This window comes from Diplotaxodon limnothrissa, linkage group LG7 (assembly GCF_057381915.1).
Source record: "Diplotaxodon limnothrissa isolate DT_005_m linkage group LG7, D_limnothrissa_male_GT1.1, whole genome shotgun sequence".
NCBI classification, from domain to species: Eukaryota; Metazoa; Chordata; class Actinopteri; order Cichliformes; family Cichlidae; genus Diplotaxodon; species Diplotaxodon limnothrissa.
This window is the reverse complement of record NC_140602.1, coordinates 46197717-46220199: the sequence shown is the minus strand read 5'-3', so window position 1 is coordinate 46220199 and position 22483 is coordinate 46197717. Positions and strand designations below refer to the sequence as shown.

General features: G+C 40.2%; 1 protein-coding gene across 2 annotated transcripts; it reads left to right on the top strand.

The window, feature by feature from the left end:
• Positions 1–1069: 1069 nt before the first annotated feature.
• On the top strand, positions 1070–14126 carry sgsm1b (small G protein signaling modulator 1b). 2 transcript variants are annotated; one of them, XM_085358260.1, is made up of 24 exons: positions 1070–1132; positions 3363–3438; positions 4172–4334; positions 4496–4648; positions 4977–5044; positions 5129–5271; positions 5366–5497; positions 5682–5806; positions 5898–5965; positions 7372–7535; positions 7643–7772; positions 8248–8374; positions 8457–8521; positions 8642–8787; positions 8917–9045; positions 9134–9307; positions 9438–9506; positions 10531–11754; positions 11848–11972; positions 12068–12150; positions 12259–12368; positions 13412–13508; positions 13606–13773; positions 14038–14126. In XM_085358260.1, exons 1-24 carry the CDS (start codon positions 1070–1072, stop codon positions 14124–14126), a joined length of 3891 nt encoding a protein of 1296 aa, XP_085214386.1. The 2 variants fall into 2 exon arrangements, with proteins under 2 accessions (XP_085214386.1, XP_085214385.1); XM_085358259.1 differs by having other exon boundaries at positions 9438–9509.
• Positions 14127–22483: the final 8357 nt, after the last annotated feature.

Below are 22483 nucleotides of genomic sequence, written 5' to 3'. Positions count from 1 at the left end.
GTGTGCACAGCTGTTATCAAAGCAAAAGGTACAAGCACCAAGATCCAAAAGTGGCCATCCACAAGCAGCATACTTGGCCTTTTCATCTATCTATCTATCTATCTATCTATCTATCTATCTATCTATCTATCTATCTATCTATCCATCCATACATACATACATACATACATACATACATACATACATACATAACTCTGGTGCTCAACCCAAAAATGCATTTACCTTTACAGTTATGGCACCATTTAAGCGGACAAAGTCAGGCTTTCCATCCAAGAAATAAAAAAAACAAACAAACACAAATTTCCTTAATTTCCGTACTTTTTGTGCCATATATGTATTCTGTATTTACATTTCTGTATGTCTATATTATTCTCTAGAAAATGTTAACAACTCTGGGAGGTGTGATTTGTACTGCAAACCTAGGCAGTACAAATCACAAATCAAACGTCATCAAGAAATGATATGTAAGAACAAATAACGTTTAGCAAGTAAATATAATTAACACTGGAAACATGGTATTGCATATCATGGGATGGCACATTCTTATTGATCATTTCCTTGATCATTATGTACAATGCAAGGGGAAAGAAAAGATTGAAAAGATACATTTCCCCACAACCCATTCATTACCTGAATGAATAATAATCGGCCAATGAACATTCTAGGAAAAGTTTCTTATTGTATTTTTTTACAGATACATTTTTGACTGTGAGTGCACCTTGCATTTTTTTCCCTCGGGGGGGGGGGGGGGGGGGGGGGGGGGGGGCGAGAGGAGACTGTCGTTGTGTACATTAAACGCACAGGGTACTGTGACTTTAAAGGGGTGGTGGTTCACGGTGAGGTAGCAGATAGGTTTGATGTAGTCGTTAAGAACACCTCGTACATCCCGGACTGACTCTCCCTGTAAAGCAGCCTTGCCTAAATCACCGTCAAGACCGTCCAGAAAGCTGTGCGTGTCAGCCGCTGCACCCTGTCAGGAGCGATGGGAGGTACCGACGCCGCTATTTCCCTCTTTCGTGAGCGCATCACCATCAATTTCCAAAACAGCATCTGATCAGCATAACTCATTATGTTTTCTCCCGTGGCAGAGGCCGAGACGCGCCAGAAACTGCTGCGCAATGTGAAGAAGGAGGTTGGTGCATTTTATTTCATTTGCGCGCATCACATTTTATGTTTACGGGCGCTATATGCTCAGTGTGTGTGTGTGTGTGTGTGTGTGTGTGTGTGTGTGTGTGTGTGGTTATCGTTCATCAGGGCTGACTCCACCGTAGGCCTGTTTATGATAAAACTGACGGTTTATTTTACATAATGTGATTAGACGCAATTAGGCTGCCGGTGGGGCTGTGCAGGATACCGGTCTGCTGGTGGACTGGCGTAAGATGGTGATGACGACGGTGGTGATGGTAATGATGACGATAATACTGATGATGTTGATGGTTTTATATTGTGGAAGAAACCCACCACAATCAGGAAGCCACGCACAGATTGTTTAAGCCTGTTTTCTGGCATATTCTTTTCAACCCACCGCCCTGTTAGTCAGAATTTAAAGGTGTGACCCAACCATCTGCTTAATTTGGCGTTTTTAATAGGTGCTTTTGCAGTAGCTTCTCTTGCTGCCATAATATAGGTTATGACAGCATAAATATGTTTAAATGTATTTGCAAATCAGTCAGAGAAAGCGGCACAATGCACCACCCTTATAAACTGGACAGTGACTCCACGATTCCTCATGCAGGCAAAGAAATATGAAGCTTTTACTCAAGCAGGGTACTTCTAGACCCACTCTGTGTGTGTTCTCCCCCTCACCTGTGACTCATTGCCTCTCAAAAACCTAAGGCACTGATACAGGATCCTGCAGTAAGGAGTGGCTTAGCTGTGATATATAAATCTAAGAAAAACAAAAGCAAAACTGCATTTTAATGTTTCACTTTGCTTTATATAGATGGGTAATTAATACAAAGCGTGCCTTTCATGTTGTTTACTCATGTGAAGGAGAAGGACAGGACAGTCGTGAGGTCTGGTTGCAGCAGCAATAAATAACCCCTGAATTGTGAACATTCAGCAGAATTCCAGCACAATCATATTTAAGCATGGAAGTGATTTTCATCTAATTTCATGGGAGAATGTGTCTAGGGCACTGAGCATCAGTTTAAATTTAGTGCATTTTATTGCTTAATGATACGTTTCTTAGCAGCAGACGTGACTACTTTGTGGATCACGACCAAACAATAAACATTCAGAGAAAATGCCGCGCTCAAAAAGTGTAGTCATGATCATGCTCATCTCAGTTTCTTTCTTCTTTTTTTTTAACCTGATCATAATTGCAGCTATGACAACAAGCTTGTTCAAAAATATGACATTTATTAAAGTGAAATGGAGAGCAACATTGATTTTTTTTTTCAAGGACAGTATATAAGTGTTATTTGAACTGAAAACACAGTTTTACAGTAATGTCTGTGGCTTTGTCGAGCTTGACCGAATAACCCCAGATGATGTCACTGAAGCTTTTCTCTCATTTTGCTTGTAGATCACTGTTTATGACACAAACATAGCTTTAAGGTGTGGGTGTTTACTTTATACAGTGCTATTACTAGGTTGATTATTGGAAACATATAATACAGGGAAGTTGGAAATTGACTCATACAATGGGGTAAAAATGTAAATTTTTTTATCTGCTGCTTTGATTGTAGCTATATTGTAAAAGTGTGCTTATTGCAAACTTTGCAGTTTGGTATAGTGTGTTAATAAATTGTTAGTGAATTTATTTACATATTTACGTATTATTTAGATATATTTAGATTATTTAGACCGATTGGCGACCTGTCCAGGGTGTACAGGGTGCACAGAGCCTCTCAACCTACAACACATGAGACAGGCTACTTGCAACCCTTAATTGGATAAGCTAAAAAAAAAAGTAGATGGATGGATGAATGTGTTTAGGAATGCAAGTAGAAAACCTCAAGAAACAATTCCTTTTGGAATCACTAGAAAATGTAAACAAAAACTTGAAGGTTTGCTTTTACTGCTTACAATAAATCAGACAAATTGAGGAGATCAGAAATTGCATGTGCTTTACATGCAAAATCATTTGAAGTGTGAAGTGCACGTTGGATGTAGTACAGCACTTGCAATGGCTTTGTAAACTGCAGAAGATGAGGCTATAGTTTTGGTAGTTTTGGCAGCGTACATCAGCAGGATGCTATAACCTGCTTGTAGGAAATGTCTTATGTTGCCATACTGCTGCTTCATCATTACTTTTTCTAACATCACTCGCTTCTGTGCTTCTTGTTTTGTCTTTATCACCTTATGTAACTGTGTCAGACTGATTAAGACGTATCTGACGGTGAACTTCTCTCCTTTAGGTGAAACAAATTATGGAGGAGGCAGTAACGAGGAAATTTGTGCATGCAGACAGCAGCCATATTATATCCTTCTGTGGTAAATGTTTTTCTACTGCCTGCTTTTATTAGATATTTTATTACAATCCATTACTCAGTTAATATTGCAGATGACATGAACAATGTCTTTTCTTTTAGCTATAATCTTTACCTCCAACTAAAAAAGGTATTATAGGTTTTCTGTATTGTATCTAATCTAATAAAAGACATTCAGTTTTAAATAGTACAGTACCGTCCGCCACATCCATACTGACATTTACAGTACAGAATGACGGCTGACTTCACTTTGTGTCAAGCCATATCACCTCCTACGAGTTCATTCTCACAGTGCCCAAAGGTCCTGTGCAGTCTGTTCCTAATGATTTCTTTTCATTAGTCGCATCTATTTATAATCAATAAAGTAAAAGGATGAACCTTCAAAGGTGTTGATACTAACAAGGAGTGAGGCGTATATGATTCTCAACACTTATATCCTAGCAACTGTAGGCAGTGTTGACTTCAGCCTATTTCTCCTTGAGCTACCTGTGCTTGCTTTCGCCTGTTTCTGTAAAAGAAACATGAGACTGAGGCCTTTAACAAAAGGGAGTTGTACTGTGCTTTTTAGAGAAAAATAAAGCTTTAGGCCAAATACAAACATGTCCGCTTCAAATCCATAAAAGATGGATTAGATTAAGTTGAAATAAACAATGTATATATTGATATACCTATATGTTTTATATAAATACAAATCAAATATTTGCTAAGTCTCTGCATGTTTATGTGTGTTTGTACAGCTGTAGTGGAGGCGTGTGTGCTTCATGGATTGAAACGTAGGATTGCAGGCCTGCTGTGCAGTAATAAGGTTGCGGCACTCTTTATGAAGGTGGCAAAAAGCTTTTCCCCTGCTGCGGAGCTCTGTCACAAGGTCCAGGAGCTGGAACAGCTCATTGAAAACAGGTGAAACTTTTATCTGTGGGAGACCACAGACTCTTTCTTATAGTTATTTTCATATATATCGATATATAAACTCTTTTGTGCTATTTTTCATTCCTGTTTCATCCTGTTACATTTTAAGAGACTATGCAGACATCGTCTGTAAATTTCTTCTTTTGCTTTAGCAAGCAGAACAATTCCTCACTGAGTACTGACCGCAGTCGGCAGTCCAAGTTGGCTAACCTTCCTCCTCAAGCGCTGAAACACCTGTGGATTCGAACTGCCCTGATGGAAAAGCTCCTAGATAAGATTGTCCTGTACTTAGTAGAAAACAGCAGGTAGGATTATCTATATATTTTTTAATCCTTTTGAGGCTTTGGAATGTCTTTTCTTTTCAATGCCACAATTTTTTTAATTTTTTTATTTTTTGCCATAGGCAGCTGATTTCTATGTATTGTAACTACCAAAGTTTTTAGGCTTCTTTCTCTCATGTGTTCTAATTTGTACCCTCTCTATGGTAATATTAATACATTATCTGTTTGCACAGAAGTCATCAAGAGCTGTGGTATGCAATGAGTAACATGGGGCTGAATTAAAAAACAGTCTTGGTGTTAACGCTATTGTCTTTCCACATGTATACTTGTGTGTTATTATTGTGTGCTTCAGTTCATTCTATGACAAAGAAGCCATGCTGATGGATCCTGTGGATGGACCGATTCTTGCATCCCTATTGGGTACTTTTTTTTAAAACTGTGCTGTCAGTTTATATAGCTACTTATTCGGATGTTTACTTTAAGCCCATTAACCTTGTTTTACAGTTGGCCCCTGTGCTTTGGAGTACACCAAGGTTAAGACTGCAGACCATTTCTGGACTGATCCATCTGCAGATGAGCTTGTACAGAGGCATCGTATTCACAGCGGTCACTGTCGGCAGGATTCCCCCTCCAGAAGACCGGCCTTGGTTAGACAGTCAATAAATTGAATGCTTCCTTGTAAAAACAACCAGCAATAGGCTGTATGCAATTGTGTTTTCTTCTTCTCTTAATCCCTAACAGATCCAAAAGAGACAGTCCAGTGGTAGCATGGATGATCGCCCTCTTATGTGGGTGAGGGAATATGTTGAATCACTTCACCAAAACTCCAGAGCCACACTTCTGTTTGGGAAGAACAATGTCCTGGTCCAGCCGGTATGGATTTTCCTGTCCTTTTCAAAACAACCATACAAAACTAGTTTTATTTATTCATTTTAAGAGAGAGAAAATATTAAGAAAAGCTTGCTTACTCTGTGGGAAATGTGATGCCTCCTGTTAATTTGTTTATATGTAACTGATCTGAATACTACAGCACTAACATTTTGTTTTGTGTGTACAGAGAGATGACATGGAGGCCATTCCAGGCTACCTTTCTCTACATCAAACTGCAGACCTCATGACCCTGAAGTGGACACCAAATCAACTGATGAATGGCAATGTTGGGGAGCTGGACTCTGAAAAAAGGTCAGAAAAAAAAGAGCCCAATCTACTGAGACTTAAATATTGTGTTTACAATGTTTATTCACTGACCAATATCCATTTGTGTTTCTCTCAGTGTTTACTGGGATTATGCTATGACAATTCGTTTGGAGGAGATTGTGTATCTCCACTGTCATCAGCAAGGTAACTCACCTATTAAAGTACTGGATGCAATGCCATTTAAAAATTAAATTTAGCCTGTTTCCCCTTCAAAGTTGTCACCTTATGCAGCATTGCAGTGCAGCCCCTTGTTTTAGATTATTCCCTGGAAGCCATATTTGTTCTTTTCCAGTGTGTCAAAATATAATTTGAATTTAATTTAGGGGGAAAGCACAAAGTTGCAGGGAATTCAGGGAGAAACCCAGTTAGAAGGGCATGTAGTAGGTGACATTTGTGTTGCAAAAAAACTTTGCGCAAGATGCGCTATGGTATGCTGGCAGGCTGAATGTTGTCCTTCAGATTGTACGATAAAACTGCAATGACAGTATGATCCTCAGGGAGGAGATTGTTATGGTTCACAACCCTGGGAATGTCTAAAAAAATACCAAGCATGCTCGCGGTCACACTTCTGACCTAATGTACCGCTGATGGGGCTTAAACACTGTGGGCTCTTCAAGCAAAAGCTGCTGGTTTGTATTTGGAGACTCATATCTCCTCTTCAGTGATCAGTAATACATAAATGGCTGATGAGTTTGTCACAGAAGGGGATTTTGTTTTCGTTTTGCTCACATTTGAGGCCCAGAGTAAATTAGGAGATGCATAAATGCACACAATCAGAACAAGACCATATCGTGTCATATCACCTCAATAGAGCAGTAGAGCTCTACTTATAGTTGAATAGGAGGCAGAGCCTTCAGCTTTCAGGATGCTCTTCTTTGGAACCAACTCCCAGTTTGGATTCAGGAGACAGACACCCTCTCTAATTTTTAGATTAGGTTTAAACCTGATGCTTTTTGATAAAGCATGTAGTGAAGGCTGGATCAGGTGACTCTAAATCCTCCCTTAGTTGCACTCCAATGAGTCTGGGCTGCTGAGAATTCCCATGATGCACTCATTTTATTTGACTCAGTGTGTGTTTATACAATATTCTGAGTTTAATCATTAGTTATTATTCACCTCTGGCTCTCTTTCACGGTGTTTTTTGTCCTGTCTTTCTCCCATCACCCCCACAGCAGATGGCTTTCCTCTCCCTGAGTCTGGTTCTGCCTGAGCTTTCTTCCTGTTGAAAGGGAGTTGTTCCTTGCCACTGTTGCTCAAAAGGGGTTGGCTGATTGTTAGGGCTTTCTCTGTCATATTGTATGGTCTCTACCGTACAATAATGTGCCTTGAGGTGACTGCTGTAGTGATTTGTTGCTATATAAATAAAATAGAATACAATTCAAAGACTTGGAGCGCTCTAAAAAAACCCCAGCTGTGCTAGCACTGGTCCAGAGGCGCATCGAGTGAAAATCGGCAAAAATTAAAATCAGATATGGTTTTTAATTTCCCAAATAAAGTCACATGAGTTTCACGAGTTATTTATTTTTTCTCCCACGTGTGGGTACCTCCAGTGAACAGTGGAGGCACAATCGTTTTGGTGAGCCAGGATGGGATCCAGAGGCCTCCTCTACACTTTCCTAAAGGAGGCCATTTGCTCCAGTTTCTCACATGCTTAGAGACTGGCCTGCTACCTCATGGGCAGCTAGACCCGCCACTCTGGAATCAGAGAGGGAAGGTAAACGGGACACCTCTGCTCAAATAATTTTTCAACATTTCATGCAACAATATTTACTTTACCAATATTTATGATATATTTTCTTCACATACTATTTCCATTTGTAGGGAAAGGTTTTCCCCAAACTGCGAAAGAGAAGTCCACATGATTCATGTGATTCTGTATCAGATAAGGAAGACGATGAAGCAACCGATTATGTGTTTCGGATCCTCTTTCCTGGCAATCAGATGGAGTTCAGTTAGTGCCTTTAATCTTTCTATTCTGCCTCCCTGAGATAATGCAATACAGAATCATCAAAGATTATATCTATAACTGTTCTAATTACTTTATATGTCTTTTGACTTCAAACAGTTCACTTTAGATGAATCTGATGTTTCATCCAGGCATATATTCAGTGTTTGTCTTTGTAATTAAGTCCTTTCTAATGTGAAACTGTTACAGCCATAATATTTTTCCTCCTTGTTTAGTGTCCATGTCTCCATTTCACATTAAAGTCCCATTGACAATAAGGAGTCTTTGCAATTTGTATGCCACATCTGCATCTCCATCCTCTCTCTTGTTTGTTTGTTTTTTTTCACCATGTATTATCAGTTCTTATCATTTTCAGAAATTCATTTTAATATCCAAATCAGTTAGGGCTGCTCCTGGTTTTGCTTGCTTAATTGATTGTGATAATAGGAACAGTAGTAGTAAGGGACACTTTGCTGTGCAGTGGCCCCAGAGCTGATGGATCAGGGTGTTAATATGTGGCAACCAGCCCCCAGGAAGTCCTCCTGCTCCTCCTGCTCACAGAATGGCTCATCTGATGGCTCTCTGCCTAATGGCTGTAACCAAGAAAGGTAAGTATTTCCTATGGTCAGGCTGCAATCACCGTTCTGATTATTCCACCTGACAAAGTCTGAAATATTCTCACTTTACCAGGGCTCCCTTAAAGCTCCTTTGCGACACCATGAAATACCAGATAATCTCCCGTGCGTTCTATGGCTGTGAGTATAATCACATCTTCTTTGTGTTTGCAATTTAGGAATCACTCTGGTTGGGTTGTTCAGCAGATCAATAATTCATTACAGTGGTTGAAAATGAGAAGCCTTATCTCTCCTCTCTAGGGCTTGCATACTGTCGTCATCTGTCCACGGTCCGCACCCACCTCTCCGCATTGGTCAACACCACGATTGTTGACCCCAGCGTACCCTGTGATGCTCGAGGAGGCCTCTCTGTGGAGGTCTGGGGCAACTTCCTCAAAGACAGCTCTGTAAGATTTATACATGAACACCAAGCCATCACACAACGCCTAGTTGTCATTCGTTCCTGTGTGAAATGCCTCCTTTCATTAGTGAGCAATTTCAGTCTGACACAAAAGTAAAAATACTTCTCCTTTCAGGCCTATGAGGAAAAGGAGATACACAGACTGGTGTATTTTGGTGGGGTGGCCCCTTCACTCCGTAAAGAAGTCTGGCCCTTCCTGTTAGGACATTATAAGTTCAGCATGAGTGAGAAATGCCGGCGGGAGGTATTACTCATGTGCTTTCAAAGTATAAAGATATATTCTCATGCCTATCTATTCTTTGCCAGTTATTTACACATGCTTATTGCTTCAGATTGATGAGCAAATGCGGTGCATGTACGAGCAGACTATGAAGGAGTGGCAGGGTTGCGAGGCCATTGTCCGTCAGAGGGAGAGAGAGAAACATGCCGAGGCACTCGCCCGATGCTCATCCGGAGCCAGCGTGGAAAGGGGACCCGTGCAGCGGGACTCCACCATCAGTACAGATGCAAGTTTGAACAAACAAAAAAATCCACATTATGTAACACCTACCACCTACTATTTCAAGAGTTGTGAGAAAATAACTTGGCTAACAGTTCTGCTGTTTTTGTCTCATGTGATACTCTGTCTCACTCCAGTCTTCTCTAAGTAGCAACTCAGATCAACAAAATACTCACTCACAGAGCGACTCCAGCAGCAACGTACAGGTAGTCCCTCTCTCATCATCATCTCCATAGCAATGATTTCTGATACGACACCATACCGGGTTTCATTTTTTTCCCAAGCATTAGCCCACTTACTACAACTTATATATGGTTTGCTGTTGTATTCTTGCTTTCCAAAGCATACCTTGTGAATCGCTGAAAGTAACGGCAGCGAAGCTGTTTTTGAGCAGGATTGCGATTTGGTTTAAGGTATTTTGTGGATAAATTGAAGTAAAAGGAATTAAGTTTTACAAAAGATAATAAGCTAATGGCTCTACATTAAAGGCATGGATGTCTGTATCAAGTTTCATGGCAGTCCATCAGACGGTTGCTAAAACAATGCCACAGTAACAAGAAAAAACTGGGGGGATAAGTCATTAGGTTTCATCATGTAGGCGATAGTGTTAGTAAGATATTTCAGTCAGGGATAAAATAGTTAACCATCTGGCAGACTGACTTAGTGCCACTGTGCTATGTAGAAAAAAGCTTGCTATTTTATCATCAGTGTTTTTATCATGAGTGTCCTTCATTTTATTTAAAGGAGGCAGGAATTCAAGTTTATAATGCAACAAAAAAAAAGTTTATTGTGATTGCTGCACGTATGTAAGGATGCTCAAAGGATTAGAAATCACTACATGTCGTTGTGGTGTAATAAAACATTGTTAGCAATAATGTCAAGTGTTTGTAATTTGCATACTACTTTATAAAAAGCCTTTATTGATAATTTAGAAATCACTTACCACTCGTTTAAAGGATAAAGACTAGTCAAAGGGATTTCCTACAGCCTGAGAGCCCATAATTTGTTACCATTAGTGGTTTATAATGGATCTATAATGCATTAGAGATTTATTGACCATTAATGAAGCTTTCAGTTCATGCTTTTTAAAGTGTGCCTTATCATAGAGTGGGATTTTTATTTACAGTTTATAAACTAACACATGGGAAACCACTGTTGTGCTTTTAAAAACACTCAATCTCAGTAGTACTCGCTTACAATTTATCACATGTTCACTACTTTGGCTTCCAGGTATTTGAATCGGTCGACACAGTGGATCAGGCTGAGAGTGAGTCCAGAGCTGACAAAGAAGCACAGCACAGAGGTGCAGGCAAGGCCATCGGAAATGGAACCACAGACAAGCCACAACTTCCCTCCACCGACCCTGCCTCCAACGATCTGTCAAACCAACGTCCAGATTCAGACAGCTGTCATCCTGTAACTGAGTCTGCTGTTTCTCAGCAAACAGCAGAAAACTTAGAAGTCTGCAGTGAGGAACCTACAGCTGAGTCACAGCCTGTAAAGATTCAGCTCACAACATGTGAATCAGGAGGGGAGGATGTAAAGGACCCTGCAGCCGAGAGTGAGGCTGATGCACAAAAGAGGGAGACGATTTTAGAAAGCATAGTGGTTCAGGAGACAAAGAAATGTGAAGCTGAGCAAAAAGCTGAAGTAGAGGAAAAAGATCAAACGAAGCACGGGCTGTCAGGAGCTTCAAAAGCCACTGACACAGATATTAATTTGAAAGAGAATACTAATGTTCTAAAGCTGGAAACAGAGATTCATAATGAATATTTCCAAGCACCTCCGCTTGGGCAGACTTTAAGTCTTCAGCCACACAAGAGCAAAAGTCTGGAAGTTGAGTCATCTTGTCCGCCTGCAGCAGAAAAAGATGCAAATCCGCTAAATGAAAAAAAGCCAGAGATTTCTAAGAAAAACGAAATCCCATTAAAAGTGATCAAGGCCTCAAACACAGACGCAGAAACAAAGGATGTCGAAGCAGCTGTCTGCGACTTTGTTGAAACCAAAAAAGCTACAGAGATTTCATTCGAGAAACCTGGTTCAAATTCTCCAGTCAGACAAGTGCTGAATGCTCTTCAATCAGCATCGCTTTCGTTGTCGTCTCAGTCCCGGCAGTCTCCAGACACAGCCGATTCGGATGACTCTCCTTCTGCGCTGGAAATGGAGGACATTCCTGCAGGGATAACATACGTGACCTCAGAGGACATCAAAACCAGGCCTTTGGCAGGGCTTGCTGCGCCCCCTGTCTCCCTGGCACAAAGAGAGAAAATGGCATCTGAGGATCTTGCCCTAGATCACCATCTGGACACAGCTTGTAATACCAGTCCTGAGGGCACAGATCTGGGCCTTTCAGAAGAGGAGCCCGAGATAGACAATGTGCTCACTGAACCAGAATCTGCAGAGGTGGGAGGAGTCACCAAATATGATGAGTCCTCAGAGGAGCAAACCTATTCTGTAAGTGTTACACACGGCAAACAGAACTTCAAAGGAAGTCTTTTAATCGTTATCATACAGTAACTGACTTCAGCATTGTTATTATTCATGCAGCAAGAAACAATGGATATGTACTTGATCAATTTGCATCGTATTGACAAAGATGTCAGACGTTGTGATAGAACGTATTGGTACTTCACCACTGAGAATCTGGAGAAGCTGCGTAACATAATGTGCAGGTAAATGAATAATCTATATCCAATAATCTATATATGAGGTTTATTTTAATGCACAAGGTTGAAACGCAAAAATAAACATCTATTTCTATTTGCAGTTACGTCTGGCAGCATCTGGATGTCGGTTATGTGCAGGGCATGTGTGATCTGCTCGCTCCTCTGTTAGTTATCCTGGATGATGGTTGGTAAAACCGTTTAAGTACAATGTGTTTTTTACAGATGTGGGTTTTGCAGAGCTTCACATAATTTACTAGAGGAACAACTCGTAAATGTGTTTGGGGCTTTCCAGAGATCATGGCGTTCAGCTGCTTCACTGAACTGATGAAGAGAATGAACCAGAATTTTCCTCACGGGGGTGCCATGGACTCTCACTTTGCCAATATGCGCTCACTTATCCAGGTAAGTGGACATTTTTCCACACATACAATCATATAAACATTTTATAAACAGTGTAATTTTGCTGAATGGTTAAGCCTACTAAGATTGTTACAGCTTGCTGCTGATACTTAAATGTAGGCACACAAGAAGAGGTTTTCCTCACTGTCAGAGAGTAGAATAATTCTGTATACATCCTACATACGTACTTTAAGGTTATAACATCTACATCGGTCCACCTACGTCTACAAGCAAGCCAACAGATTTTATACAGTACACAATCACTGTTGATTTTTCAAATCAATTGGCTAAATCTGATCACAGAGTGTGGCCGTGTAGTGCTACTTCTATCAGCAGTCACATTATCAGTAAACACTAGTAAAGACTTTTTAGTGTAACCAGCGGTTTGCACCTTGATTTAAAGCCTCTGTATTTACATTCAGTGTATTTTGATTGCAAAGTGTTTTTGTCTCATGCTTTCAGTCATATGTTTTTGTTTAACTTCAAATACTTTGCTGTAAGATGAATAGGTTAAATTATAAGTTGTACCATTGTCCATATACTCATTGACACTGTGTGTTTTAATTTAATTATGTTATAGTTTTGGAACCTTGGATCACAGCATTTGCAGATATGAAAAAGACTTGTTTGATTTCTAACCTATTGTACCTGTTATGAGCTATGGTGAAAATACCAATATGCTTAAAACACATTTTCCATATTAATGAATTTACCAAATATGTTTATTTCATACAGTATAGTAAAATAGAAATTAATACACATGATATATGGGTTGTAATAGTGTCTTATTATGAAGTAAAAATGTTTGTGTTCCCTTGTCTGTAGTGAATATAAGTTGTATTTATTTCTACCACTTAGTTAGACTACCCACAATATAAGTGATTTCTCTGTTCCCCTTTATTACCCAGTTATTTCTTTGTTCCTTATTGCTGTATTTTCTTCCAGCAGCAGGGATCCAGTAGTGTAGTATGGGCTGAATTATAACAAAAATGCATGCATACAGGCGTAGGATAATGATAACATTATATTGTTCTTACATATCACAGATCCTGGACTCTGAGCTGTTTGAACTGATGCAACAGAATGGAGACTATACCCACTTCTACTTCTGTTATCGCTGGTTTCTTCTTGACTTCAAGAGAGGTGATGCGAAACGCAGGCCTCATATTGTTTGCTTGAATCGACCGTGACTTTCTCGTGACAGCGAATATAATCTGATTTGTCGGTCTTTTCTGAACAGAAATGGTCTACGATGATGTGTTCTCTGTGTGGGAAACCATCTGGGCAGCCAAGCACACCTCCTCTGAGCACTTTGTGCTCTTCATTGCTCTGGCACTTGTGGAGATGTATCGAGACATCATCCTGGAAAATAACATGGACTTTACAGACATCATCAAGTTCTTTAATGGTAAGAAAAGCGAGTGAAGCAATGCTAAAGGAAAAACAATCAAGTTTACCAGTATTCACTTGTAATCAATGTTACATTAAAATAACTAAGCAGCTGGTTAAAGCGAAGTGCAGAGATTTCTATAAAAATCTGTTTTTTATTTTGTGACTTTTATTGTGAAATATCAGTATTTACTGAATATTAAAGGAACGCTAAATCTTTAAATATTATCAGTGTTCATAATTGTATCTGTAATTTTTTTCTAAATATACTTTTTCTTCTCAGAAATGGCCGAGAGACACAACGTCCCCCAGGTCTTGATGATGGCCCGAGACTTGGTCCACAAAGTGCAGACGCTCATAGAAAACAAGTGATGCAGGATGCTGCTGGTTAACACCCACAATTCTTTTGTGCTAACCTGTCTCAGAGATAACAACCGAACCACGTTATTGTCGTATATTCCACAGAAAAGGAAATGATGTAAATGAAAAGCGCCGACAAGATAACCGATCATTAAAGCTGCTTGTTATTCAAAGGTAGTTGTAAAACAACTTCTCACCACTTGCTCCTCTCTGTTTTTGGGAGATGCAGTTATTGCCAGTAAAGTTATTTTTAAAAGTGTTTTTGGTCACTTAGTGAATGTACCCTTGTTGAAACTGCTTCAGGATGTTGTTTATTTTGCCTTAAAATTTGCTATTTTTTCAGGGATACAGCAACCAAATTCTTCACTGCATTGATATTCTCCCTAATGCGTTCGGTTAAGTTATGCATCTTGTATACACTTAAATATATTTTCAGTATTGTCATTTACTTAGCTGAAATTGTAGCTGCCATGGTTAAACATTTTGTGATACACTTGAATAGTTTTTTTTCAGTGATGTACCTGGTGTCACGGGATAATTTGCAAACGTTGCAGGGTTCTACCGGCTGGCTTATCTGATGTTAAATAGGTGTTTGCCTCTGATGCACACAAGATTGCAGGATATGCAGACCTGGATTCTGTGTAGCACCTCGTAATTGCACATAGTTTCCATATACTGTATCACAATTTCCTCTTTCAGCTGGTCACGCTCTCATAGTCTCCTCTCCTGTCTCCCACCTCCTCTATGCATTAGTTAAGATGATTTAACTGTTGTCTCTTATCCCAGTTAGTATTCCTCCTGCATGCTGTCATTGAAAACCTCCTTCTTCTTCCCTTAAACTACACAGTGCTGCTCAGGCTGAACACGTCAGCTATCGTTTTCATAAAATCAAAGGATAAAGACTGGTTAAAGGGATTTCCCACAGTCAGAGGTTTCTTCCTGTTAAAAGGGAGTTTTTCCCTCTCACTGTCTTTCTTTAATTTACAATGTAAAGTACGTTGAGGCAACTGGTGTTGTGGTTTGGCGCTACAGTATATGAATTGGATTGAATTGAAAGCAGCACAGCTTTACCAGATTTAGCTTCCATGCGATATAGAGAGTCGTGGTCGTAATTTTTCTGCTGGTGGTTATTTCAAAGAGGTAGTTAGCTGGTGGCAGTTTGTGCTTCCTTCACATGCTCCACTTCCCTTTTTCACTTTCACTCTTAAACTCTGTCTCGCCCTGATGAACTTGGTTGTCATGGCTTTAAAGCGCGTCAAATTGTTTCTGTATGCCAAAAACCCCCAAAGGCAGCGAATAGTTTAATATTTCCCGGACATTTCTCTTCATTATTATCACTATTTCACTGCTGCTCAGAATGTCAGAGCTCTAACTTCAGCTATGAGGAAAGTGCGATCTTGATGATAAGCTTTTTACTTTTAAATGAATGGTAGCTGGTCAGTGGTATGTAGCCATGTAGATAATGATGATTTTGTCAGTTCATTTTTTTGCTGCAGTCATAGTGGATTTCATTTGTTTAGCCTTAAGACGAGAAATGATTAAGAGCTCGGGAGTATACGTGTAAAGGTGAATATCTTAAGATCTCGGCAGATAAACACAAGATACTCTATATAGCTCGATACCGAGAGAGGCAAGTCAGAAAATATGATTTATTGGTGCCACTTACAGTTACAAAATAGCCAAAACACACATGTCTGTTTCACTGTGGCTTAAATTCCAGTGTTTTAATATCACTGCTAATGTGTCTACATATGATCTTGCCTGAGTATTGCTGTTTGTGTATTGCTGTTTGTTGTCAGAAGATTTACAGTATACAATGTGTTAAGAAGAAACTGACTTACTTTACAAAAAAAAACAACCCCTAAGCTAGTACTTATTTATTAAATGCAATACAATGTCTGTATATGGGCCTGGTCTGATTATAATGAAGCAAAAGCTAAAAGTATGCCAATGGAAATAAATATATTTTTATTTTTTCTGTCTTCTAAAATGGTCACTGAGTATACTTAATTTATTGTGTATTAAAAATCTTATATTTTGCATTTAAGGTGCCCTGCGTGTTCTTTCTGGTTAAAAGAGCTTTGATCAAATCAAATCAAATCACTTTTATTGTCACATCACATGTGCAGGTACATTGGTACAGCACATGTGAGTGAAATTCTTGTGTGCGAGCTTCACAAGCAACAGAGTTGTGCAAAATACAATAATGTAAACTTCAGATCTTCAGATTATCTTGTGTAAAATTGTTTGTAATAATAACCACTTTAGATCGTATTTTTGATCCTGATTCTTTGTTCTGGTGCCTTATTTGCGTGTCTGAAATAGGGTCAGTTTGTTTCAAGTCTGCCTAAAAACAACACCCAGATGCTTACAGGTAGTAGGCATACCTTCAGGGGTCTAGTGGAGTACATGACTCAAACTCAGCCGTCAGCAAAAGGGGGGCCGACATGACTGATCAGTGTATCTATTGATTGTAGATCTTGACAATGCCACGCCTGCCTTGCCACGAATTTTCTTGACTTATTTAAATGTTGTTTTTCTCATCTAGGGAAATAATTCTATCATCATGTGCTTCTGTTGGCTTCTTGCTGAGCTAGTCAGCACATTCCTTCTTTATAAGAGTGTACCGGATGGTTTGGCCAGTCCTAATGCTTTTGCTATCTCTCTGATAAATTTGTTTGAGTTAAAAATCAGATAATTGGATGGAACCGTAGTTTGCTCACCTCAATGGACCCAGCACTGACGTCCTGGATGGAGGAAGGTAATAAAGCTCTTTAGGTAAAGTCAGATCAGCTGCGCAACTACCCAACTTAAAACTGTCACGTAATCCTTGGAGAAGAAAAGATGGTACTGGGATTTTTTTTTTATATGTATGTTAAGGCAAGGCAAGGCAAGTTTATTTGTATAGCACAATTCAACAACAAGGTGATTCAAAGTGCTTTACAGAGACATTAGAAACAAGAACAAATAAAAAGCATGATTTAAAATTGATTAAAACAAGCAAATAAACTAACTAACTAATTAACAAACAAACAAACAGCAGTATATAAAATCAAAACAGATAAAATCAGAACAGTAGATAAAATCAGTAGTTAAATGTAAGTTTTGAAATTTAAGCTTAAAGTGTGGATTTGGTGCTTTATTCAAATGCAGCTGAGAACAGGTGAGTCTTCAACCTGGATTTAAATAAACTGAGTGTTTCAGCTGATCTGAGGCTTTCTGGGAGTTTGTTCCAGATATAAGGAGCATAAAAGCTGAATGCAGCTTCTCCGTGTCTGGTTCTGACTCTGGGAACTGATAAAAGACCGGATCCAGATGACCTGAAGGATCTGGATGGTTCATACTGGGTCAGGAGGTCATTGATGTATTTTGGTCCTAAACCATTCAGAGCTTTATAGGCCAGCATCAGAACTTTAAAGTCTATCCTCTGACGGACAGGCAGCCAGTGTAAGGACCTCAGAGCTGGACTGATGTGGTCCACTTTTTTGGTCTTAGTGAGGACTCGAGCAGCAGAGTTCTGAATGAGCTGTAGTTGTCTGACTGATTTTTTAGGTAGACCTGTAAAGATGCTGTTACAGTAATCAAGCCTACTAAAGATGAATGCATGGACTAGTTTTTCCAGGTCCTGTTGAGACATCAGATCTTTTATCCTTGATATATTCTTGAGGTGATAGTAAGCTGACTTTGTTATTGTCTTAATGTGTTTTTCTAAGTTTAGGTCTGCATCCATCACTACACCCAAATTTCTCGCCTGGTTTGTGATTTTTAGATGTATAGATTGAAGTTCTCTGGTGACCTGTAATCGTTTTTCTTTGGCGCCAAAGACTATTACCTCAGTTTTGTTTTTGTTTAGCTGGAGAAAATTGTGGCACAACCAGTCATTGATTTCCTCAATGCATTTACCAAGAGCCTGTACAGGGCCTCGGTCTCCTGGTGACATTGTGATATATATTTGTGTGTCATCTGCATAGCTGTGATAGTTTATTTTGTTGTTGTTTATAATCTGTGCCAGTGGGAGCATGTAGATGTTAAACAGAAGGGGTCCCAAGATGGAACCTTGGGGAACTCCACATGTGATACTTGTCTGCTCAGATGTGAAGTTACCTATTGATACAAAGTATTTCCTGTTTTCTACGTATGTTTTGAACCAGTTTAGTACAGTTCCTGAAAGACCTGTCCAGTTCTCCAGTTGTTTGAGTAATATGTTGTGGTCAACTGTATCAAATGCTGCACTGAGATCCAGTAAAACTAAGACTGACATTTTTCCACTGTCTGTATTCAGACATATGTCACTAAACACTTTGGTCAGAGCGGTTTCAGTGCTGTGGTTCTGTCTAAAACCTGACTGGAAGGCATCGTAGCAATTATTCTGTTTTAAGAAGTAACTGAGCTGTTGAGAAACTGCTTTTTCAATGATCTTACTTAAAAACGGGAGATTTGAGATCGGCCTGTAGTTGTTCATTTGTGTCTTGTCAAGATTGTCCTTTTTCAGTATAGGTTTGATTACAGCAGTTTTTAGTGATTCTGGAAACACACCTGATAATAAAGAAAAGTTGACGATCTGTAACAGGTCTGACTCTAAAGTCTTTGAGACCTTTTTGAAAAAACTTGTTGGCAGGACATCTAAACAGCAGGAGGAGTTGTTCAGTTGACCTAAGATGTCCTCCAGGTCTTTGCTGTTAATAGGTTGAAACTGTTTCATGGTGTTTAAACAGTTTTTTGGTGGACACAGTACATATCCTGGATCTGCTGTTGATGTACCAGTTGCTTGTCTAATTTTTTGGATTTTTTCAGTGAAGAATTTGGCAAAGTCATTGCAGGCCATGGTCGAATGAAGTTCAGCTGCCACTGACACAGGAGGGTTTGTTAGCCTGTCAACTGTAGAAAATAAGACCCGAGCATTATGACTGTTTTTAGTGATGATGTCAGAGAAGTAGGACCTCCTTGCATTCCTCAGTTGTAAATTATAATTGTGAAGTTTCTCTTTATAAATGTCATAATGAACCTGGAGGTTTGTTTTTCTCCATCTGCGCTCAGCTTTCCTACACTCTCTTTTTTCATTTTTCACCAGTGTGGAGTTTCTCCATGGAGACTTTTTCCTTCCAGAGATAACCTTCACCTTAATGGGAGCAATAGTGTCCATTACATTTAACATGTTAGCATTGAAGCTATTGACGAGTTCATTGACTGACCCTCTGGACAGGTCAGGTGTTAATGGGAAGACCTGGTTAAAAATTGCACTACTGTGTTCAGTTATACACCGTTTTGTGATCACTGTTGTTGATATATTTGTGTGGGCTGAGATTTTACTTTCAAAGAAAACACAGTAATGATCAGACAGGCCCACATCAGACACAGTAACCTTTGAAATGCTCAGGCCTTTGGAGATCAGTAGGTCAAGAGTGTGTCCTCTATTATGTGTGGCCTCTGTTACATGCTGAGTCAGCCCAAAGTTGCCCAGAGTGTTACTCAGGTCTTTAGTCCCTTTGTCCTGAGGGTTGTCCACATGAATGTTAAAATCCCCAGCAATAATTACACAGTCAAAATCAACACAGATCACAGACAGCAGTTCACTAAGGTCATTAAAAAAGTCTGTGCAGTATTTGGGAGGCCTGTAAACATTAAGAAACACAACTTTGGATGGGGCCTTCAGCTGTAAAGCCACATATTCAAAAGACTGAAAACTTCCAGGAGATAGCTGCTTACATTGAAATGATTCATTAAATAAGACAGCAACCCCTCCTCCTCTCCTGCTCGCCCTGACCTCACTGATAAAACTGTAGTTAGGAGGGGTCGTCTCGATGAGAACAGCTCCACTGTTACTTTGGTCCAACCAAGTTTCAGTTAAAAACATAAAATCAAGGCTGTGCTCAGTGATTAAATCATTAATTAAAAATGTTTTCCCAGCTAGAGATCTAATGTTTAATAAAGCCAACTTAAGTGTTTTAGAGGTATTACTTGTCCCCTCGTGTTTGGGAGCAGTCTGTGGCACACAAGGTATGTTTACTATGTTTAAAGATCTTTTAGAGTGCAGCTCTCTGTGTTTTGACCAGGCCACATGTCTCCTGTCACCTAAAAGTACAGAAATTTTAAAACCTTCTAGTAAACAGGGTCCCAGCTTCTCCTGGGAAAAGTCATCACTGCCATAATCCTCACAGCCCGGACCCTTCACACATCACGCATCAGACTGCGGAGACAGGGCATGAAGAGGAACTAAGGGGGGCGAGGCTGGGCAATGTGACTTCGATTGCTCTGTTGAGGGTGGGGCTCGATGGCGAACCTTTGGCCGCTCTGGTGGGGGGTTTATGGGGGACAAAAAGGGATTGGGACGGGGGGGTAGATCTGAGCCCAGCATTGACCCGCTCCATCATCTCCTCAGTGAATTTCAGGTGTGGGGAGGAGGGAGAAAGGGAGGGGGAGGAGGGTGATGGCCTGTCAGGGGTTTGGGGGACTGGGGAAGGTCGTGGTCCCTGGTCCTGGTCGTTGGTGTTGTTGAGAGAGTTGGAGGCAAATAGGGACCCCTCTTCTTGCCTTAGATGTCTCTCCTTTCTGAGGCTCTTCCTCAGATGCCATGGATGTCTCTCCTTTCTGAGGCTCTTCCCGGGTGGGGGCAAATGGAGCTCCTCCTCAAGGTTTCTGCTGGGCTTTGTCTGTTCTTGGAGTACTGTTTGTTCCTCTTTATGAGATAACTCCTCGTTTATCTCAGCCTTGGCACCAAGCACGGATGGATGACGTATGGAATAAAACAAGTTGGAGGTGAACAGTTTCACCCCTGACTTGTTAAAATTAAATCCATTTGCTTTGAACAGATGCCTGCGTTCCCAAAAAATATTAAAGTTGTCGATAAAATGCACTGAGTGGTCAGCACATGCTGATATAAGCCATTTATTCAGTGTAAACAACCTGCTGAATCTCTCGTCTCCTCCTCTGACCGGCGGTACAGGTCCACTGATGAATACAGCTGCATTCAGAGAGTTTACAGTATTTAATAATCCAGTAAAGTCCCGTTTCAGAACCTCCGACTGTTGTTTGGACACATCGTTTGACCCTGTATGCAGAACAATGTTTGTCACAGTTGGATATTCATCTGCAATTTGAAGAATTCTCTCCTTCAGGTTGTTGACCATATCGTTAGGAAAGCAGAGGACTTTAGTGTTCTTACCGCACATCCTTTGTACATCCTTTACGGCAGAGTCACCCACAATCAGAGTTTCAGGCCTAGCCTTTAGCTTTCCCTGTGGCCTTTCACTTTTCAACAGATTTTCAGACCTTATTTCGCTGCTTTTAGATGGATGGTTGTCCGATATAGATCCAGGGTCCTTTGATAGTGGAGCAAATCTGTTCTGCAGTTTCACATTCAGTTGTTTTGGAGGTTTGTTGTTAACCTTCCTATTCACGGTTGTCCAGTCCTGTTTCCTCCCGTATACAGGGGTAGAAGAGCTTCTCTGTCTCGTAGGAAGTGAAGGCCAGTCGGTTTCAGAGATTTCAGCTCGCTGTGCCCTGCCTGTGATACGTCCTCCCCCTTCCAGGAGACATGATTTATGTCTTGGTTTTGCACCAAGACAGTCTAAGGGGGGATTATCACTTGAGGATTTATAATAATGCACAGAGTCTACTTTCTTGGTCATGTTATCTGTGCTCCTTAGCTGTGTACTAGCTTGCTCATCGCCATTGTTTTGAATCAAAGGCAAGGTTGTTTCATTTCCACACAGTCCATTTACCTCCACGTTTACTTCTAAGCGATGAATTTTTGTCTCCAGTACTGCAATCTTCTGCAGGAGGCTGTGGTAGTCATCTGTGGAGAGGGAAGGCATCTTGTTGCTAGTTAGCCTAGCGGTTAGCACCTTTCCAGGCTATTGAGGCTGCTCGGTGCCCAGACGCTGTAATCAGGCTTCAGCTGTGTCTAGGCCACAGACACACGGAGCGCTGAGGACAAGGTAACCATAAAATGTTGCTGTTTCTGTTAAGAACACTCTAGTCCTAATGATCTACAAGTGTCCAGAAGTTATCGCAGGTAAGCTCACACGGAAAAAAGGGAAAAAATCAGCATAAAAATCAATATAAGAAGCAAAGCATTCAAGAGCAAGCTGCGTTAGAGGTCCAGCGTGCTCCATTAAACCAAACTATTTCAATATCAGCATTGATTTAGTCATTGGAAGCACAGGTCTAATAAAGTAACCTCAGGAATAATCATATTATTGCATACGTTTTCTTTATTTAAAGGTTATTCAAAGGTTATCACCCTAACTAATCGACTAAGCAAATAGACTACTGGCATAGATGTGACTGGGAATAAAACCGCAAGAAAAAAGGAATAGTTGTCCTTTGTGTCTTTTTCATGTTATCCAGTTCATTATTCTAGTTTGGGC

Coding starts and splice junctions, on each gene's coding strand:
- sgsm1b (XM_085358259.1), top strand. CDS start 1,070: ATGTTTTCTCCCGTGGCAGAGGCCGAGACGCGCCAGAAACTGCTGCGC. Junction 5,045..5,128: donor GATTCTTGCATCCCTATTGG/GTACTTTTTTTT, acceptor CTTGTTTTACAG/TTGGCCCCTGTGCTTTGGAG. Junction 9,308..9,437: donor ACTCCACCATCAGTACAGAT/GCAAGTTTGAAC, acceptor GTCTCACTCCAG/TCTTCTCTAAGTAGCAACTC.